At 39.4% G+C, this 21,167-nt stretch overlaps 1 protein-coding gene across 15 annotated transcripts in view; it reads left to right on the forward strand.

Moving 5' to 3' along the window:
- The window catches only part of TACC1 (transforming acidic coiled-coil containing protein 1), a 119,828-nt gene that overhangs the window by 73,214 nt on the left and 25,447 nt on the right, over positions 1 to 21,167 (forward strand). For 5 of the 15 annotated variants that reach the window (XM_077849213.1, XM_077849224.1, XM_077849215.1 and 2 more), the window contains 4 exons: positions 13,246 to 14,347; positions 16,614 to 16,649; positions 17,935 to 17,995; positions 20,070 to 20,277. In XM_077849213.1, the coding sequence (XP_077705339.1) occupies positions 13,246 to 14,347; positions 16,614 to 16,649; positions 17,935 to 17,995; positions 20,070 to 20,277 (1,407 nt within the window). The remainder of the gene's footprint in view (positions 1 to 13,245; positions 14,348 to 16,613; positions 16,650 to 17,934; positions 17,996 to 20,069; positions 20,278 to 21,167) is intronic. The other 10 variants (XM_077849217.1, XM_077849222.1, XM_077849214.1 and 7 more) reach the window with 5 other exon arrangements.

A 21,167-nucleotide genomic window follows, 5' to 3' on the forward strand; every position in this document is an offset into this window, starting at 1 on the left:
TTTATTTATTTATTCATGAGAGACACACAGAGAGAGAGAGAGAGAGGCAGAGACACAGGCAGAGGAGAGGGCGAAGCAGTCTCCATGCAGGGAGCCTGATGTGGGATTCCATCCCGGGTCTCTAGGATCATGCCCTGAGCTAAAGGTGACGCTAAACTGCTGAGCCACCCAGGCTGCCCCAATTCAATGATTTTTAAAAAGATTTTATTTGAGAGAGAGAGAAAGCATGAGCAGGGGGAAGGGGTAGAGGGAGAGGGAGAAGCTGACTCCCCATTGAGCAGGGAGCCCGATGCAGGGTTCCATCCCAGGACCCCGAGATCATGACCTGAGCCAAAGGCAAATACTTAATTGACTGAACCACCAAGGCACTCCTGATTCAATGATTTTTAGTATACTAACAGAATTGTACAACTGTGGCCTTCATCCGATTTTTAGAACATTTTATCACTCCCAAAGAAATTCTGTACCCTTTAGCATTCCTTTGCCATTCCACCCCCTAGTCCTAGGCAACTGATAATCTACTTTGTGTCTCAGTATATTTGCTTATTCTGGACATTTTATGTAAATAGAACTATACAATCTATAGTTTATTGTGACTGCCTCTGTTCACATCCATATTGTAGCATGTATCGGTACTTCATTCCTTTTTATTGTCAGTAAATACTCCATTACATGAATGTGTCATATTTTGTTCAGTTGATGGACGTTAGAGTTATTTCCACTTCGGGGCGATTAAGATTCATGCTGCTACGAACATTTCCTGTTCAGGTTTTTCTGTGGATGTATGTTTTCATTTCTCCTGGGTATATACCTATATACCTAGTAGTGTTACTGATGGGTCATAAGGTAACTGTATTTCTAACACTTTGAGGAACTGTCAAACTGTTTTCCAAAGTGGCTGCACCATTTTACATTCCTACCAAGAGTGTGTGAGGATTTCAATTTCTCCACATCCTTGTCAACACTTGTTACCTGTCTGTTTGATTTTAGCCATCTTAGTAGGTGTGAAGTGGTATATCCTGGTTTTGATTTGTATTTCCCTAATGCCTAACAGTGTTGAGCATCTTTTCATGTATTCATTGGCTGTTTGTATATCTTCTTTAGCAAAATGTTTATACAGATTCTTGGCCTACTTTTTTTTTTTTTAAGATTTTATTTATTTATAAAAGAGAGCAAGAGAGAGAGGTAGAGGGAAAAGCAGGTTCCATGCAGGTAGCCCGACGTGGGACTCGATCCTGGGTCTCCAGGATCAGGCCGTGGACTGAAGGTGGCGCTAAACTGCTGAGCCACCCAGGCTGCCCTTGGCCTACTTTTTGACTGTGTTGTTTATCTTTTTATATTGAGTTGTAAGAGTACTTTATGTATTCTGGATACAAGTCCCCTATTAGATATGTAATTGTAAATAGTTCTTCCCATTCTGGGGGTTGTCTTTTCACTTTTTTTTAGGGGAGGAGGGAGAGAGAATCTTAAACAGGCTCCATACCCAAAGCCGAATGATCTCACAACTCTGAGATGATGACCTGAGCTGAAATCAAGAGTTGGATGCCTAACTAACTGAGCTACCCAGACACCCCCCTTTTCACATTTTTGAGGGCATCATTCGATGTGTAGAAGTTTTTAATTTTGATGATGTTCAATTTTCTACTTTTTCTTTTGTCCTTTATGTCATATCCAAGAAGGTTTTGCCTTTTAACCCACCGTCACAAAGATTTATTACCCCTATGTTTTCTTCTAAGAGTTTTATAGTTTGAGCTCTTATACTTAGATCTGTGATTGATTTTGAGCTAATTATTATATGTGTTGTGAGGAAATGGTGCAACTTCTTTCTTTTGCATGTAGATGTCCAGCACCATTCATTGAAAAGAGTGTTTGAATTGATTTTGTACCCTTTTACCGACCTTGTCAAAAGTCACTTGATCATAGATGTTAAGGGTTGGCTTCTGAACTTTTGTTTTATTGATCTGTATGCCTTTCCTTATGTTTATCATATATTCTTGATTATGGTAGCTCTGTAGTAAGTTTTGAAATCAGGAAATATGAGTCCTCCAACTTTGTCTTTCTGATTGTTTTAGTTACTCTGGGTTCTTCCCATGTCCTTATAAATTTTAGGATCAGTTTATTAATTTTTTTCAAAAAAGCCAGCTGGTATGTTGATACAGATTGTATTCAATCTGTAGATAAATTTGGGGAGTACTATCATGGTAACAATGTTAAATTTTCCACTCCATGAATATAGGATGTCTTTCCATTAAGATTTTTAATTTCCTCAAATTATGTTCTATAGTTTTTAGAGTACAAGCTTGGCCTTGTTTGTTACTTTTAAGTGTTTTATTCTTTTTGATACTATGATAAATGGAATTGTTTTCTTAATTTCTTTTTTGGATTTTTCATTGCATGTATGGAAATACAATTGATTTTTGAATGCTGTATAGGAATACAGTTGATTTGTGCACACTGATCTTGTATTCTGCAAATTTGCTAAATTTGCTAAATTCATTTGTTATAATAGTTTTTGTTGGTGTATTCCTTAGAACTTTCTATGTACGAGATCATTTCATCTGCAAATAGAGATAGTTTTTCCTTTTTCCTTTTTTTTTTTTTTTTTAAGATTTTATTTATTTATTCATGACAGACACACAGAGAGAGAGGCAGAGACACAGGCAGAGGGAGAAGCAGGCTCCACACAGGGAGCCAGACATGGGACTTGATCCCGGGTCTCGAGGATCACACCCCGGGCTGAGGGTGACACTAAACCGCTAGGCCACCGGGGCTGCTCTCCTTTTTCCTTTTCAATCTAGATGCCTCTTATTTCTTTTCCTTGCCTATTGGGACTGGCTAGGACTTCTAGTACAATTTTGAATAGAAATAGCAAAAGCTGATATTCATGTCTTATTCTTGACCTTAAGAGGAAAGCATCAGCCTTTTACCATTAAGTATATCATTAGCTGTAGAATTCATAGGTGTCCTTTATCAAGTTGAGGAAGTTCCCTTCTGTGCCTAGTTTGTTGGGTGTTTTTTGTCATGAAAGAATTTTGTTTTTTTTTTTTTCAAATTTTTTCTCCATATTTTGAGATGATCATGTGAGTTTTGTCTTCTGTTCTATTGCTGTGGTATATTACCCTAATTGATTTTCAGATGTTACACCAACTTTGCATTCCTTGGATAAATCCCACTGCTCATGATGCATAATCCTTCTTATGTGTTGGTGGATTCAGTTTGATAGTATTTTGTTGAGGATTTTTGCTTCTCTTTTCAATGTGAGATACTAGTCTGTAGTTTCTTTCTTATGAAAGCTTTGGGTTTGATATCAAGGTAATATTGGACTGATGAAATGAGTTGGGAAGCCTTTTCCCCTCATTTCATGTAAGAGTTTGTGAAGAATTGATACTAATTTTTCTTTAAGTATTTGGTAGAATTCACCAATTTGATACAGTTGTGTGTATGTGTGTGTGTGTGGTGGGGGGAAGTTTTTAATTTACCATTTCAGTCTCTATCCCTGCTTTAGATCTATTCAGATATTCCATTTTCCTCTGAGTCAGATTCAGTAGTTTGTGTCTTTCAAGGAATTTGTTATCTAACTTGTTAACATAATAGTGTCTCATTTTTAAATGGAATTAATAAGCTTTGCTGTGCTTTTTTCACAGGGTTGTTTTGAGGATCAAGGTAGATAACATTTTGAGGATCAAATAAGTGTGAAGTATTTGATTTGTTCTAAATTCTTAGTTAGAACATAACCTTATTTTACCAATGTCTGCAATTTAGCATTTGTACTGTGTTCCTCCTTTGTCAGTTCTGTTTCAAGGGAGTGATTGTTGCCCTTGTTACCAAAGGAATATGAACTAAGGTTGGGTTTGAGGGGGGAACTAAAGTGATTTTGAGACCTATTTCTGCTTGTTTCCTGAGGAGTAGCAGAACAAGTAGATCCTACACTGTCAGTATTAGAGGACATCACTGTATCATTAGGAAGTCAGTTGTGGGCTCTGATCCATTCTGCTCTCCCCCAGCACTGAGAACAAATGTTTCCTTTCCTCCTTGAGGAATTGCTGAGCTTGGTCCAGTCACTGATTTCCTAAGCTCTCCTGTAATCCATACCTTAGACATACCTCCTAGCTTGCATCTAAGTCAGTAATAAAGGTTCTCTTAGGGGTGTCTGGGTTGCTCCGTTGGTTAAGTGTTCAACTCTTGATTTTGGCTTGGGTCATGATCTCAGGGTTGTGAGATTGGCCCTGTGTTGCGCTCATGTCCTGGGCGTGGAGCCTGCTTAGGATTCTGTCTTTCCTTCTCCCTCTGCACTTCCCCAAAAGGGTTCTCTTAAAATACAACTTAGCTTTAAAAATAAAAAATTATTTCATATAATGCTCTAGAAAGTTCTCTTTTGCTGAATATAAAGGTAGAGTCAAAGAAGGAATGACTCCCTTAGAAGAGAAGTTGATGATATAAGAAACTGACTCCTTAAAGTCAGAAGTCTAGCAACACTGGTGTTTTCTATATAAGAACATGTGAGGTGGCAATTTTATGAGAAGGTAGTAGCTTCTTCTCTCACTGTATTTCAGTGTGTTTAGCACTTGATTGTTCTCTGAAGGGGCTTTGAGTGTGGCTCTTGTTTCCTTAACTGGATTATAAGCCCCATGCACTTATTTTGTGATCTCTTTATATGGAGCACAGTGTATGCTGCAGGTCATAAGGGGCTGTGCTTGGTTAGTTAGATGGTTATCTTAAAAAAAATTTTGTGATTTGATTTTAGGGAATGGTGACATAGAACATCTGGTTTGGATCTTTCTGTAGAATATTTTAGTACTATGGCTTAGAGTCAATTGCTATTACACATTTATAACACTTCACTGTCATTGTTGTGCCTTCCAAGTTTGTGTTATTCTCTACGTATCTTTTATGTGGCCCTGAATAGCAAAGACCTACATTTTGGGTTTGAGTTTGGAAATCCAGGCCAGTTTCTTTGTAACAGGCATCCTATTCTATAGTTGTGTAGTTTGAGGTTTCCCGATTATGAGATATATAACATGGGTGATTATACACGTGGGATTATCTCCACCAATGGGGATAGAATAGTCCATCTATTTGTGATGTGTAGCCCAACATGGTCAAATGGATTCTTCATCTCACTTCAGAGCATTCAGAAGCATGACACTGGTGCTTTGTTCCTAGAGATTGTCCCTTTGCTTCCTGACTCTCAGATGCCCACCCCTCAGTCGATATGACAACATAATCAATATATTTGTATCACACCGTAGCGTTGAATCCCCACTCTGAACCCTTTCTTCCTTAGCTTAAGATCCCACTTGGGGTTTCCCATGAATGAAGAGAAATTAGATGAACGAAGATAGTTCTGGAATTAATTAAGTGACTATCTAGCATGGGTAAGCCATGGCCTGCCTGTGCTCCAAACTAAGTCTGTCTGCTTCCTGTCTCTCCCTTCACCTCCCCTCGTGTATATGGTTAACCATTCTGAGCCATGATTTCTTCATCTGTGAAATGGGATTAAAAAAAAATCTCACAGGGTTGTTGTAAGGATTAAATAGTGTAATATATCTAGAATATCAAGCAGTTGCAATAATATTGTACTTAAGAAAAAAATTTTCTGGAGTGAGACACTTCAAAAATAACCTTTTACAATGAATTCCACTCCTCTGTCTTGGGAGGAGAAGGCAACAGGGAGCTGGTTGGGCTTGGAAATAGGAATCCTGTGGTGACATGGAGACAAAAGAGAAATGGGTAAAGGGGTATTAAGTTTGGGTGAGAAGAGATTTTTGTGCTTCTTAAGGATTCTAGGCCTCAGAATATAAGTTTTATGTCTTTATATGTTTAAATTGAATAATCATGTAACTGTTTTTTTCAAGCACTGTTCTTCCCCTTTCTTTTTACATGTAATGTGTCTTAGAGATCCAGTCCTGTTAGCACATACAGATGTACTCTATGTTTAACGCCCATACAATATCTGGTGTAAGTTTGCATGCCTAGTGATTTTTCAATCCTCTGTGATGCTTTATAATTGCCCCAAAATAGTGTGTAGGAACCAACAGTTCAGTCAACATCCTCATCCTTGTACATGTGTGTAAGGTCCTCTTTGTGCACATAATTAAGATAAATTCCTAACAGTCATGTTGATGAATTAAGAATCTGTTCATTTTGGATTCTGATAGGTAGTACTAAGTACTCTGAAAGATCCCACAATATACTCTCCTTCAGAATATATGAGAGTGCCTCCTGGCCCTCTTACCTGGCAACTGTTAATGGGTATCATCAATATTTTAAGTTTTACAAATCTGATAGGTTAAAAATGGTATCCTGTTTATTAATTGTGTGAGAGTGAGCTTATTTTTCAATAATGTTTTGGCCATTAAAAGAAATAGCTTGCTTGCTTTTGGGCTTTATCATATAGAACTTACTCTTATTTCCACTATTCAGTGAAAAGCACCAGGGGTGTTTTTTGTTTTTTGTTTTTTTAATTGGGAATGGGGAGTAGGATTTATGGTCTGGTTGCTCACTAAAGTTGTTACTGCCTCCAGTTTGTAGATTCCTTAAGACAGGAGATTGTGTCTGTGTGTTCTTTAATTCTTCTTTTGATTGTATGAGTTTTTGTTTGTAAAATGCTCAGTCACGGTGCCTGACACTGTAGTCAGTGCTGCTTCCTCCTTTTTCTTCCCTCTCATTGTTCCCTTACATTATACCAGGCCTTGTGGGTGGCCTCTTATCTGGTGTCTACCAGGGCCTCACAACACCTGACTTCCCAATGGGGCCAGACCACGCCCAGGCTCATCAGGCAGGCCAGCAGTTTGTATTCTCCTTCAGATTAATGTTCTCTAAATATCCAGCAGAGTTCCATGTAAGTCTACAGACTTAGGCCAAAGTTTGGCCATCTTTTGTTTGTTTGTTTGTTTGTTTGTTTTAAGATTTTACTTATTTATTTAAGAGAGAGAGCATGAGTGGTGGAATGGAGGGAGAGAGGTAGGGAGAAGCAGAAGCAGACTCCTTGCCCAGTAGGGATCCCAGCCCAGTGAGGAGCTCAATCCCAGGACCCCAGGATCAAGACTTGAGCTGAAGGCAGACGCCCAACCGACTGAGCCACCTAGGCACCCTGGCCATCCTTTGATCATATGCTGTGCTCTGCACAACAAAACCTGAGCCACCATTCAGAGAAGGAAAATATTTACACCATTTTGTTCCTGGGGTTTGATTGTCTTCCTGGAGTAGTCCAGTATCCTTTCCTGCCACACCTGGGTACTGGTGAGACATTTCCCCCACCCACTCCCACTTGATATTTTGTGTCCCTTCAAGTCCAGTCTTAATGTCAACAGGTGGCTGAAGTGTGTTTAAACAAAACCTATTTAAATTTATGTTTTAGTGATGTTCCCTCTCAAAGATTTAGTCCACACTTAAAAGTGCTTAAAACAGCACTTGCAGCAGCACATCCCTCTTGAACATTCTCAGAGGTGACAAGCTTTATTCTTAGATGTTAAGATTTTTTCCCCCAAGGTAGCTGAAGAGTTTTTAAACCTCAGTGTAGTGATTGAAGGGAAATTAACCATAAAGTATGAGAGGAGCCCTTTTGAGGACCTTAAAAGTGGTCCAGAAAGACAGTCTTCAAGAGCAGTGATTGCTAAATGCCAGGCTAGGAAAGAAGGCTTTGGATTTTCTTGGCTAGAGAATGCTCTGACATAATTTTTCTTTGAGTTTCAGGGGCTTTGTGGGTCCTCTGAAAATTTATCTGTGAACCCTTCCTGAATTACTATAAAGGTCATTCATTTTCATATATTGGTTCTCAGATTCATATATTGGTTCTCTAAGGCCTTAGAGTCAGAGCTTGTATCTTCAGCTTGGATGTGAGAGACTGGATTTTGAGGTTAGAAAGAGGCCAATATGTATGTCTGTATGATACAGGAGGCCTGTTCAAATTTTGGCAGCTTTCTTACTTTACACATCAGGTATTTGGGAACGCATAAAGAGGACCTTCTGTAGCTAAAGGAGAGGAACTGATGGACAGATCTAAAAGGAGCTTCTAGACAATTTTTCACCAAAAGGCAAGCATATTTGAGAATAATGCCAAATCGAAGTGTTAATATGCATTGTTTTCCAAATGGTTCTGTTTTGTCTCTCTCTTAAATGAGATTATATGTATGAAAGCAGCTAGCCAGGTTCTCCATGTATATTATTAGCTGAATACGCTTCTTAGCTTCAAAAATACTTTGTGTTAATAGCATAGCCCCCATCCCCCACCCCCCTTTTGAGGCTTCCAAGATTTTTTGGAAACATGTCTTCTAACTCCGTATATCTTTAGCATACTGGAGTGCAAATCACAGTGTCCGGAGACTCTTACCTCAGTCTTCAAAGTTTTGGTATTCTGTGCCTCTTTTTTTGAAACTATTATAAAATAGAGGGAAAATATTTTTACATTAGAATACTCTATGTCCTACCTGAATAAGCATAAAAAGCATCTATGTTTTAAAGCACACCCGGGCAATTCACACAGCTTTTTAGATTCAGGAGAGGCTGATAATTGAAAGGAAGAGTTTTGTTAACAGCAACAAATGTGACAGAAGTGGAAATGTTGGTCTATTTTTGGATTTCCTCTGTGTTTGCTTTGAATTTATCTACTGATCTAATCTCTAACCGTCTGTGTTCAGGAAGCCGCCAGGCAATGCTGTGCTTGTCAGAATCGTCCAGACTCCTCAAACTCATTTCAGGGAGAGAGCATTTCAGCACCCTGGAGGAAGATTTTTAAGGAATACAGGATTTTTGTAAAAATAAAAGGATGACTAGAGGTAGGGCACTTACATAACGGTGTTTTCAGATGAAAAGCAAGCACTGACAGCTGTGGCTAGGACTCTTCAGTGATGGAAGCTGAGAACGGAGCTTGTTGAGAAGGGCATTGTGCTTTGTTTGCTCTGTGGAACTTGAAGTTTAGGTTTTGTTTTAGGGCAGCACTCCGTATGTAGGCACAGCTGGTACTGGGGTACTTGGCAGATTCAGATTCAGTAAGATTCAAATCTTATTCAGACATACCATTTTGAGTTTTGTGGTTTGTTTTCTTCTTTTACATTCTCACAATTCCCAACACTGGTTTAAGTCCATGAGCAATGTTCTCCCACCCACTCTGTCTCACCTGGCAGTACCTTCAAGTGGGGACTAAAGATGCTAGTCCTAGGTGAGGTCCTCAGTGACTAGGTGCATAGCTGGGCATGTTAATTTGCCTGGCACCTGGGTGGTGTCTTCTTGGCAGTGCTCCTCCAGCTGTCTGCTCAGGCTGAATTCAGATGAGGGGCATTTGTTTTCCTGTCCCATTCTACTAGTGGGTGACATGCTTTATGATGCAGCCCATAAAGCTCCTTGATCCCTAGAGCAGGAGGGAGAAGGGGAGCTGGGCCAGGCGGGCGTTAGAACTTCTGTCTTAACACTGAGATCCTGCTCCTCTGCCATTCCTCCTTCTCCAGCTTTCAGGTGGCCTGCCCTGTCCCCTCACACTGAAGATGCTCCACCTCTGGCAACCACCAATCTGCTCTCTCTATGAGCTTGGTTTTTTCTTGGAATTTTATTTTAAACTGGATTAATCATTTTTAGGTACACTTTTTTAAAAATAAAAGATACTATAAATCAGATTTAAAATATGCTGAGGCTCAATGATGAAAGTATAAAATAGAGATAACTTATAATTCTGTAGTATTCCATGTGACTTTTAAAGGAATCACATCTACCTCAGTGTCTTTGATTATGTCAAATATTATTTGCACCCCAGATCTCTATGAGCTACTGCCTACTCAACAAACATCTCTACTTCAAAGGCCCAAACAGCTCTCAGTGTGTCCAAGCCAAACTCCTGGCCCCACTCTGACAGCCTCCAAGCTCTTTTGCTAGTATTTCCTGGGTGTCACTGAATGGTAATATATCTATCTTTCCATGAGTTAAATTGTCTTCAATTGATAACCTCCTTTGACTTCAGTCCTACAGGCAGCCAAGGACTGAGACTTATCAATTTTATCCCATTTTCTTTCTCAAATATTATATATTTCTCTTACTGTTCATTACCCTAGTCGAAGGCCCCAGAATTTTTACCCCCTTGCAGTACTTCTCCATATTGCACTTGCTCTATGCTCAGTTATGCCACAGTAGGTTACAGTGAGATGAGGTCATCTAATTATTATTTGTATCACTTGCATAATATACATAGAGCTATTTATTAGAAGACTAAATAGGTCATGGGAAGTGGTTTGATATTATAGTTGTAAAGATTCAAAATATTTTTTTTGTTTTTATTTTTTTTAATTTTTATTTATTTATGATAGTCACAGAGAGAGAGAGAGAGAGAGAGAGGCAGAGACATAGGCAGAGGGAGAAGCAGGCTCCATGCACTGGGAGCCCAACGTGGGATTCGATCCCGGGTCTCCAGATCTCACCCTGGGCCAAAGGCAGGCGCCAAACCGCTGTGCCACCCAGGGATCCCCAAGATATTTTTAAAACAATGGGATTTATGAAATTGAAAAATACAAAATAACTCAGTTGGAGTCTAAATCAGTGTATTTCACTTGTGTTTGGATTATAGGTTATTGAGAAGAAAACCTTGACTTAAACAAGTCAGTAGTGATGAATGAGAATTTGAAACACTTAGTTGAGTTAAACTGTCCTGGAAGCCTGGAAGAGAAGCAGAAGGAAATTTGTGTTTCAGAGTTGAGTTACTAACAGTATCTAACAATTTGTCTAATTTCTTAATTTTGCAGATTTAAAATTTATAGAAAGTATGTAAAGTGGTTCTTCATGAGTTTGAAACTTTGCACGGAAAATATAATATTGCAGTATTTAACAGCATCATTTTAAAAACTCTCAGGTGCCTTTGTGGCTATCTCTGTTGATTATTCACTGTTTCAAGGCAAATTTCTTGTTTTATATGTTCTCAGATTCTCCAACACCAACTTGGCATCAATAGTTCAGTTAGTTCTGACTATCCACAGTTTCCATGGGCCCCACAAATTAAGTGCTTATTCCCACAAGACTCTGAGCCTCCCTTCCCACCAACTTCATTCAAATGCCAGTTGCATATGCAATGCAACAGTACAATTTCAGTACTTCCGACCAACTGGCTGTAAATGTGCAGGTTGCTACAGCCCTCCTCTTCAGATTTGGTAATTTGTTTAGATGATTCTCAGAACTCAGGGCACAAAGGACAAAGTGGGGTGAAGGTGCAGAGCATCTCTGCCCTCTCCTCTCTGGGTATACCACCTCTCCAGCACTTTGAGGAGGTCAGCAACCTGTAAGCTTCCCAGGCCCTGTTGTTTAGGGGTTTTTATGTAGGTTTTATTACATGGGCATGGTTGATAAATCATTGGCTATTGGTGATTAGACTTCACTTCCTGTTTCTTTCCTCCCCTGAGGTGAGGGTAAGGTGGGGCTGAAAGTTCCAATCCCATCATCCTGGCTTGGCCTTTCCAGTGACCAGCTCTCATCCTGAAGCTACCTAGGGGAAGAGAGAATCCGAAGCAGGCTCCATGCCCACCACAGAGCCCGATGTGATGAGAGGCACCATCTCATGACCCTGAGATCATGACCTGAGCCAAAGTCAGGAGTCCAGTGCGTACCCCGCTAAGCCATACAGGCACCCCTTTCTATTTTTAAGAAGACATTCTTTTGAAATATGTTAAAGCAAATCCAAGATATCATGTGTTGAGAGCTTTTTAAAGAGTACCGTATTTGGGGATCCTTGGGTGGCTCAGTGGTTTAGCACCTGCCTTCGGCCCAGGGCATGATCCTGGAGTCCTGGGATCGAGTCCCACATTGGGCTCCCTGCATGGAGCCTGCTTCTCCCTCTGCCTGGGTCTCTGTCTTTCTCTCTCTCTCTGTGTCTCTCATGAATAAATAAATAAAATCTTTTTTAAAAAACTACAGTATTAATAACAGTTAAATGTACATTTGAAAACAGAAACAGAACGGACATTGGACATTGGTAGAGTGTCTGAAGCATCTGTGCAGAACAGTTTATAAGGCACTGCCTTAATTCTAGTCATAAAGGGGTCATGTGAAAATATATCCAAGTGCTCTAAAAAACTTTTCTTGTGCTCAGTTTTTTGATCCTGGATGAGGATTAGGGTTAGAGGGGCATCACGGAGTTCCCTTTAAAATCCCAAGATACCATGATCATACCAATTTATTTGGTTTTTGCTGCTGTTCTTCTATAGTTCAGGTATATAACTCAGGAAAACACTATCTTAGTTTGTGCTTTAAAGAAATACCCTCATGTACACCTTCCTAATTCCAGCATTTCTTCTAATAAAACCCAAGTTAAAGAGGATCTTCGTTTTTCACAAGTGCTTTGAATACCTGGCCCAGCTCAGTGACAGAGCTAAAGAAGAAATAGCTTTATTGTTGTATGATTCCTATCTTAGTAAAATAAGGATTATTTGTTTGTTGTTGTTATATGTGTTGTTTTTAAATAGCCTCATTTTTTTTAAAGTCTTATTAAATCCAGTTGATTTTTCTTTTTTGAGTAAGCTCTATGCCCAGCTTGACCCTGAGTTGTATGTTCTACCAACTGAGCCAGCGAGGTACCTCAGGACTATTTGTTTTTTAAGCTATTTCTGTATTTGATTTTTCAAATTAGTTTTTTTATTTGGTTCTTTCAGGTTTTTTTAAGTCTACAGAGAAGTTCCTCTGAGCAGGCCATGGCGGGTAGGCCATGGTGGGTTTTTCATTTAATTTTGGTTCAATAATTTAAACATTATTCTAGGGAAGAGGGAATACTAGTTTTTGACATCCAAAGATGAAAATCTGTTTACTAAAAAAAAAAAAAAAAAAAAAATCTGTTTACTGCATAACATTCAGACCCTGAAGCTGTCAAGAAGTGCCTGGAAACTGTGGTGCCAGTTCTGACCCCTCTGCCTACACTGGCAGCATCTCACGTTTTTTCCAAACCAGTTATTTTAACCTAAGGAATTTTAATAATCACATTAATATGCTTTGCAATAGTCTCTCGATCTATTTAGCTCTTTCTTCAATAGCTCTATTTTGTATAATTATTGTTTGTATAACTGAGATGAAACACGTATACAATATGGGATAGGAAAATTTATTTAGAGTGTAGTACTAGCTGTTTCCTTTTAGACTGCTCTGCTGACCTTGCTGAACCTTAATAAAAGCAAAGAGGGAGGAACTTGCTGCTGGTCTATGTGAATTCAGCTAGTAGAGAATATTTACACATGCCAAAAAGATAAGTCTTTAATAGATGGCCTTTGTGTTTTGTTTTAGAATCACAAGAAGTTGATGAACAGCTGGTAGCAGAAGTGGTTGAAAAATGTTCATCTGAAACTTGTTCTAGAACCTCAGAAAATGAGGTAGCACAGCAGGCTGTTGATTCTTACTTGGTCAAGGATTTCAAAGAAGAACCTGAACATGATAGTAGCAGAATTTCAGTAGTGAGGCCATTTTCAATAGAAGCCAAGAATTCCACGAATATCCCAGCAGCTCTAGGCACAAGGGCAGCTTATGGCTGTGTAACTGTGGTCTCGGGGGAGGCTTCGCCCTCCAGCATACCAGAAGCCATCCTGGACAAGGCAATGACAGAAGGCACCATGGGAGTTACACTGGAAACTTCCACAGAATCTGATCTAAAGGCTGGCAGCTCCTCTCCAGAGCCTGTTCCCAGCAGAAGCAAGCTAAGAAAACCCAAACCTGTCCCTCTGAGGAAGAAGACAATCGGCGAATTCTTAGAAACTGATATTGCCCTAGAGGGCACGCCTCTCCCCCAGGCATCCTATCAATTCTGTCCTGATGAGATGGATGGGAACACAAGTTCTTTGCTAGAAGGTGCCAGGATCCAGAAATCTCCCCCTGATACTAAGGAAACATCAAGCACTCCCAGCAGTGACACCAACGATTCAGGAGTTGAGCTGCTAGAGGAGTCGAGGAATTCACCTCTGAAACTAGAGTTTGATTTCACAGAAGATGTGGAAAATATAGAGTCCAGGAAAGGCCTTCCAAGGAAAGTTGGCAGGAAACTGGGTAGCAAACTGCCTCCCAAGGTACAGAAAGATAGCATCAATAAGCCAGTAGGTGCCAAAGGTGTGGACCAGCCTGCAGACCCAGCTGCAGACAGTGCTCCTCCCTCCCAGGCATCTGCTAAGCTGGATCCCAGCCAGTGGGATAGCCCCAACTTCAATCCCTTTGGGGGCCACTCCACTCTGCAGAACTCCCCCCTTCTCTCCTCTAAGGGCTCCTACCACTTTGAAGAATCCATGGATCCCTTTAAACCAACTACAACATTAGCAAGCAGTGACTTTTGTTCTCCTGCCGGTAATCATATTAATGAAATCTTAGAATCACCTAAGAAGGCAAAGTCGCGTTTAATAACGTGAGTGACGACGGGGGTGGGTGTTGTGTTCTGTGTACTCTCTGAGTTCGGCAGCTGGCTGCTCTTGTCTTGGCCAACTGAAGTTACCCTTGAGGTGCATCAGGGGCAGGCATACAGCTTATAGCTTTATGTGGTAGTCCTCACTATTTTGCTTAACTTTGGTGTACAGTCAGAAATACCAGAGGTTTCCCTTTCAGGTGTCTGCCTTATTTCTGAATCCTCAGTTTATTCAGCTGACCTCTCCTACCTCCACTTGGGTACTTTTCCCCTCTTTAAAAAAAAAAAAAAAATGTAGGCTAGGTAGAGATTTGATGGTTTTCAGAAATCCTATCTGGGCTGTCAGGAATTACTTTACATACAGAATTCAAGTGTCAGTGCTAGCCACCATCTTCATATTCTCTGGATAAAACAAAAATTCCAAGCCTCCCCATTACCTATCTAGTATTAGTAACATGTGCAAAGTGGTCCGGAAAGGTCTTCTAGAAGTCTTTCACTTAAAACGGAAAGCTGTGATTTTTATTGGGAAACAGACCTATGGCTGAAAGTTGGTAAGAATTCTTTCCCTCCGTGTTTAGCTTCTAGCTCCATCAGTAAGGCAGTAAATTTCCAATAAGAATCAATATTTTAAACAGTCGTATAAATCTAACTAAATTTGTGTTTTGTTATGTGTTGTCTCCCCCTCCCCCTTTCTGAGACTTCTATAGCCATTTTTGCAAGGTCCTTGGAGTTTTCGGAGTGACCAAGCCATATTCCATGTAAAGTTTCAGTTTAAATTTGTTACAGAGTTACCTTTTCATAGAACTTGTGTTGATGACAATATAGCCCCTTGTGACCCTGTGACGTTTTACTAAAAATGAGATATAAAGAAGGACCAATGACATAGAGGATGAAATGTGAAAAGGGAGGATGAGAAGTACCATTATTTCCAGCCGTCACCATAGATGAGTCAGGAAAATAACAGTCAGCATTACTGTGTCCTGACAGAACAGGCTAGGTGGCATAATGAATTACACCAGGGAGAAAAGTATAAGGAGTAGAAAGTATCAGGACCAAGAAACTTGAGCCATGAGAAACCAGTTCCTCAGCAGCCCCAGAATGTCTAAGGTGAATGAAATGCCAGTAGTAGTTCTTGATCTGTTCTTCGATTGTATATGAGCAGTTAAATAGTTGCTAAAAAGTATGACTGGGGGTCCTCAGTGCTCTTCTGTGACTGAGGTTAGTTACCTCTGTCTAGATGGTGCTTCGAGTATGTGTTGGCTCCGTCATCGCCTTGGTGTTTCATAACGTGGGATGTACGAAATACAGGGTGCTTTTGGCTAGCAAGGCTGATAAGGGAGTCATTGGGGGCCTTCCCTTCAGTTGCATGTCGAACCTGTATAGTGAGGGCAGTCCTGTTAGATAAGATTAAGTCTGGACCAAAAGGAGGGAAGTTTTTCCTACACCTAATTTGCAGTACTAAGAAGTACCCTCTCAAGACCTGCCACCCTCATGTGGTAGCAGTTTCCTCCTGTTCTGTTCTTGGGGAGTGCACTTCTTGATTTAATAATACCTTATAGACTTTTGTAAAAACTCTTATGAAATTAAAACTCTTGTTCTTTCTGTAAGAGAAGAGTGCTCCACCTTTCATGTAACTATGGGATTTTGTTTAGAAAAATCCGTCTGTTGGCAGGAAGGACTGGAGATATGCATGTGGAAGTAGAATTGAGTGGAAAGTTAGAGGTTCTGTTAGCAGGTTACTTGTGGGACTTTGGCATCTTAAATTCTTCTCTACAGTGGAGACATCATCCTATCTATGATTGGTATTTATGGATCAAATAAGATAAATTATGTAAAATCATTTTAAGTCTCTTAGTGATACACATGTGCAGAAGTTATAAGCAGATCCATTGTCAGCTGTAGTTGTATTCATGCATTGCCTTTAATCTGGATGATGAGACCTTTAAGACTAAATGTTCTCTGTAGAGAAATGTTGGTTTTATATATTTACAAATATTTAGAAGTTTACTTTTCATCTATAAATTTGAATATGAGGCATTTCTGAGTGTTTCTACTTACTACTCTTTGTTAGAGAGAGGTTCCTGATAATCATTCACTCACCAATGATGACATTCATGAGTATGACATTTTTATTTGTATCCCACCTCATAGAAAGAATTTTGCAGCCTTTACATCTGCCAGACTACAGATAAAATATTCCAGGCTTTACATGATTTTTTTTCTCCATCTGTCTGTCTCTTTTCTGTCTCTAATTTTGTTGGTGCATCAGGACTACTGAACAAGTGAAATTTCTCTGTTTTCTGTTGTAAGTACTCCTGCTGTCTCTGTTCATCCCCAGGACCGTTGGCAGTCCTCTCCCCAGACCATCTCTCCATAGCATGTTGGCTTGTTTCTGAGTTTGACCTGAGGATGATTTTTGCATTTCATTTGCCACTTCATGAGTCAGCTTAGCCTTGCAATTTGTACCTAAAGGAGTGGAGATCAGCCTTCCACCTTAGGTGCAAGAGCTTGCACTCCCCAGCTTGGCACGCCTCATGTGGCACCCTGACAGTGAGCGCTGGCTTGGCCCCGAGATCATCCTGACAGTGGTCTGAGGGACTGCTCTGCTATTGTTAGAAACAATTGACTTTTTTGATGGGAAAGGTTGCTGACTTGGAGAGGAGAGACATTTTAGAGGCAACTCCAGTTTGGTGGTTTGGTGGCAGGGGGTGGCATTTAGTAAGACCATTAGGGAAAAAAACCCAGAAACTAGATAGTGGTCATGCACATTCTGGTAACTTTATGTGCTCCTCCCCTCCCCTTACCCTCCTACCCCCCAAGAAGAAGTAAAGGTTATAAACTTATTTATTTATTTTGTCAGAGTGGCTTTTTTACTGGAAATTTTTAAGTTCATTAAAACAGAACAGAATCTGAACTAGGCTTTGGGTCATAAATTATGTGCTAGTTAAAAAATAACAGGGGGTTTGAGGTTTCCCCAGTTCCAATCTTTCCACAAATACATGACATTCGTTTTCCATCTTACTGCTTAATAGGAATGATAACCATTTACGCAAATATTTTTATTTTTGTACTTTCCATTGACCATAGTTTTTCTCTGTTAGCACACAGGTCTGGAACTGTCTTATCAGACTTATGTGGTTTTTAGTGCAATAAAGAACTTTTTTAAAGAATCTGGTCCGGTGTGGTAATTTTTCTAATGAATATCAAAGCCAGTGAGTAGGGATCAGATGAACTGAATGTCTCTAGGTGATAAGGTACCTCTGCAAGTTTTGGTGGTGTGTCAGCAGAAACTGTCAGAGTCAGAGTACTGGTGTTACACATCCCACGGAAACACGTGAGGAGGTCTTCTCAGAGAATGAGCTGAGCTATAGTTCCTTGCCTGCCCTGTCTCCTGGGAAATTCAGAGACATGAAAGGTGTTCCCCTCTCTACTGTGTAGATGTAGAACTTGCGTGGTGCTGTATGCTTTGGCTTCTCTCTGCACACATTGCTTTCTCTGCTCCATCTCATAGCTTGGAAGTTGTTAATATGATTCCAAAATGGCCTGTTTTGTTTTGTTTTGTTTTGTTTTATTTTTGTTCTCCTTTCCAGGAGTGGCTGTAAGGTGAAGAAATATGAAACACAGTCTCTTGCTTTGGATGGATGTTCTCAGGTGAGTCTGTGCCTGTCACCAGAATGTCTCTTGGACCAGGGGTCCCCAAACTGGAGTTTGTGTGCTCCTGGGGAGGGGGGTATAATGAATAGTTTCCAGCAGGTAATCTGGTTTCTGAGTAATCTGGCTTTGAGGATACCAATTTCTTGACCCTCAACTTCCTAAAGTGACCTGAGAAGGCTCCTGAGAAAAGGAGTGCCCACTCATGTTACACTTTTCCCACTTCTTTGAGGTAAAATTTCCTGTCATTCTGAATCTTAATAAGATGCATTTTCACTGGATATGAAATGTCTGGGACACCAAACAAAGGGCAGATTTGAAATAATACTGCATGTTTTAAGAAAGTGATTAACTTTAATAACTGGATAATAAATTTCTTAAGTCAGATGGTTTTCCAATTCATTGCTTTCAGCAAAGTAGGAGAACTTGAGTTATAACCTGATAGACTATTAAAAATTATCTGACCCAATGTTATATGTCAGTTATATCTCAGTTAAAAAATAATGTTTTTAAAAGATTTTTATTTATTTGAGAAAGCACAGGCTTAGAGGAGGGACAGAGTGGGACAAACAGACTCACCTCTGAGCAGGGGAGCCCAGATGCAGGGCTCCTTCCAGAACCATGAGACTGTGACCTGAGCCTAAGTCAGATGTTTAACTGGCTGAGCCACTCAGGAGCACTCCCCTCCCAAAGTAACTTTTGATTATAGAATTTTTTGGTACATGACTTGGAAAGGGATTCAAAGAATTAAGAGACATTTCTATTTCTAAAACTTTTTTTCTCTTTCATCTGTTTGTATAAATAGGCTTAAATATCTAAGCTTCTTCTTGATTGATAATTATAAAAATGAAAAACAGGAATAAAATTCATGTGGATCCTTGTTTCCTTCTAGCAGTAAATATTTGCCCATGACTATGAATTGGAAAACACACACAAAAAAAAAACAAAAACCCAGACCCATTTGATTGTGATGAGACCTTTTAAAAAACTTTATTGCAGCATAACTGTGAATACAGAAATACATTAATTAGTTAATAAAATTCATTTTAAGTTTATTTTACACAGTTTGGACCAAAAACTTGGTACATGGCTGAAGATTAAAAAAAAGAAAGAAAGATTTGCCCTCTGATTTATTTTTTCATCTATTACAAATATGTAAAGTATCCAATTTCAAATGCTGCTAAAGCAGGCAACAAATTTCTGTGAGAAATTTACCTTTGATTTGATTCAGGAAAATAACACATATGACACTGCAAAAGTTTTAAATAATTGGTACAACAAAATGTAATTGATACTTCTTTTTAGTAGAAACTTTTGTATGTGATAGTACTTATCAAAAGTTGTAATAATTTTAGGATAAATTGTGCATTAGTTAATTATGATGATTAGTTGTCCAGAAGAAAAAATGTTAATGTTTAAAGATTTACGGTCATAGAAGTTTTTTTTAATTTTTAACTTTTTTAACTGAGAAAGATGATAGAACTTTAAAAGACTTTAAAAGGATACAGGTGCTTCTTTTTAAGGATAATTTCTTGGTAGAAGCAATGATGCAAATTTCTGACTTAAAACTATTAAAAATGTGTGTTCATGTTGATTTTAAGTAGATGATATAATATCATCAAATCACTAGAGTAATTAGGTTGAACTAGGCAATTTTTAAAGTATACCGGATATTATATCTTACGAAGTTTTTTATATTTATGCTGAAAAGTTTTTGGATGTCACCTAAAATACAGTGGGTACATTGATATTTCAAAAACAATTCAGGGGCTATATGAGCAAAATATTTGAAAACCACTGCCTTAGATCACTTAAACTTGTTGCTTATGAATCTCGGCTAGAAAAGGTTAATTTTTCAGACCTCATGTGTGAATAAGAGAAGCGAGGTTCTAGAAAGCATAATATTCCATAATTGAGATACCTCAGCTTCCTCCTTGATTGGTACCAAAATCTATGATTAAGTCTTATCTGACACCCATGTGGAATGGTGGCTGTCTTGCCCCATTCCTCAGATGTCACTTTCCCCACTGTTGGTCCTCCTAAATGGTAGCATCTGATCTGTTGCATTTCCTAGGATGAAGGAGCAGTGATCTCCCAGATTTCAGACATATCTAATAGGGATGGCCACGCTACCGATGAGGAAAAACTGGCGTCCACTTCATCTGGTCAGAAATCAGCTGGGGCCGAGGTGAAAGGTGAGCCAGAGGAAGACCTGGAGTACTTTGAATGTTCCAATGTTCCCGTGTCTACCATAAATCATGCGTTTTCATCCTCAGAAGCAGGTATGGAAGTATATGTTCATCTTTCTAATGTACATAAGCCTAGAAATGCCTGAAAGCTTAATGCAGGAGGCAGTTTAAAGAGATTAGAGAATTGGGTCACTTGGAGGATAGATGCAGGTTGCTGATCTGTGCTTTGCTTCTTTGCCTAGAGAAGAGATGCAGGAGGGCATCTTCTCGAAATACCAGAGCCATAGGGATGAGTGTGGCAGGATGGAGACACTGACATATGAGGCTGCTTGAATTTTGTGACTTATTTTATGTGACTTCATCTCAAAATATAGTGGCCTGTAGCCATGTTGTGATTGTTGTTCAGCGTAGAGAAATAATAATAACACGTATAGTGCCTTACCATGTGCAGGCACAGTGCTAAGTGCTTTACATCTATTAACTGATGACTCCTTGGTCAGTATTATTCTCCCCCCGCCCCCCATTTTTCAGAGAAGGAAGGTGAGACATAGAAGTTGAGTAAGTTAGCCAAGGTCACTTGATTAGCACATGGTAGAACTAGGATCCAAACCTTGGCAGTCTGGTTTTATGGTCTTTTAAGCACAATGCTAACATGGGAAGAGGTTGCTTTCACGACTAGAATATTATCCATTTTCCTGTTTGTAGGCTGAAATCGACAAATACCCTGAAAAATCCTTGATGTTCTACTAAGGACTAACTAGGCTTAACCTATGCTGAAGCTTCTTCCTGTTGAACTTGTAAGAACATTCTAGAGCTGAGGCCCTTGCCCAGGTCCCAAGATATGTCTGTGGCCTTCAACTTGTGAAATATTTAGAACCATGTTCTTGACTACCTTAAATATTATTAAAAATTCAGACTTTTCAGCAATGTAATTTGATCTGGGGACTTTTATACTTAAAAATCACAATATGTCATCAAACCAG

The sequence above is a fragment of the Canis aureus genome, chromosome 15 (assembly GCF_053574225.1).
Source record: "Canis aureus isolate CA01 chromosome 15, VMU_Caureus_v.1.0, whole genome shotgun sequence".
Taxonomy (NCBI): Eukaryota; Metazoa; Chordata; class Mammalia; order Carnivora; family Canidae; genus Canis; species Canis aureus.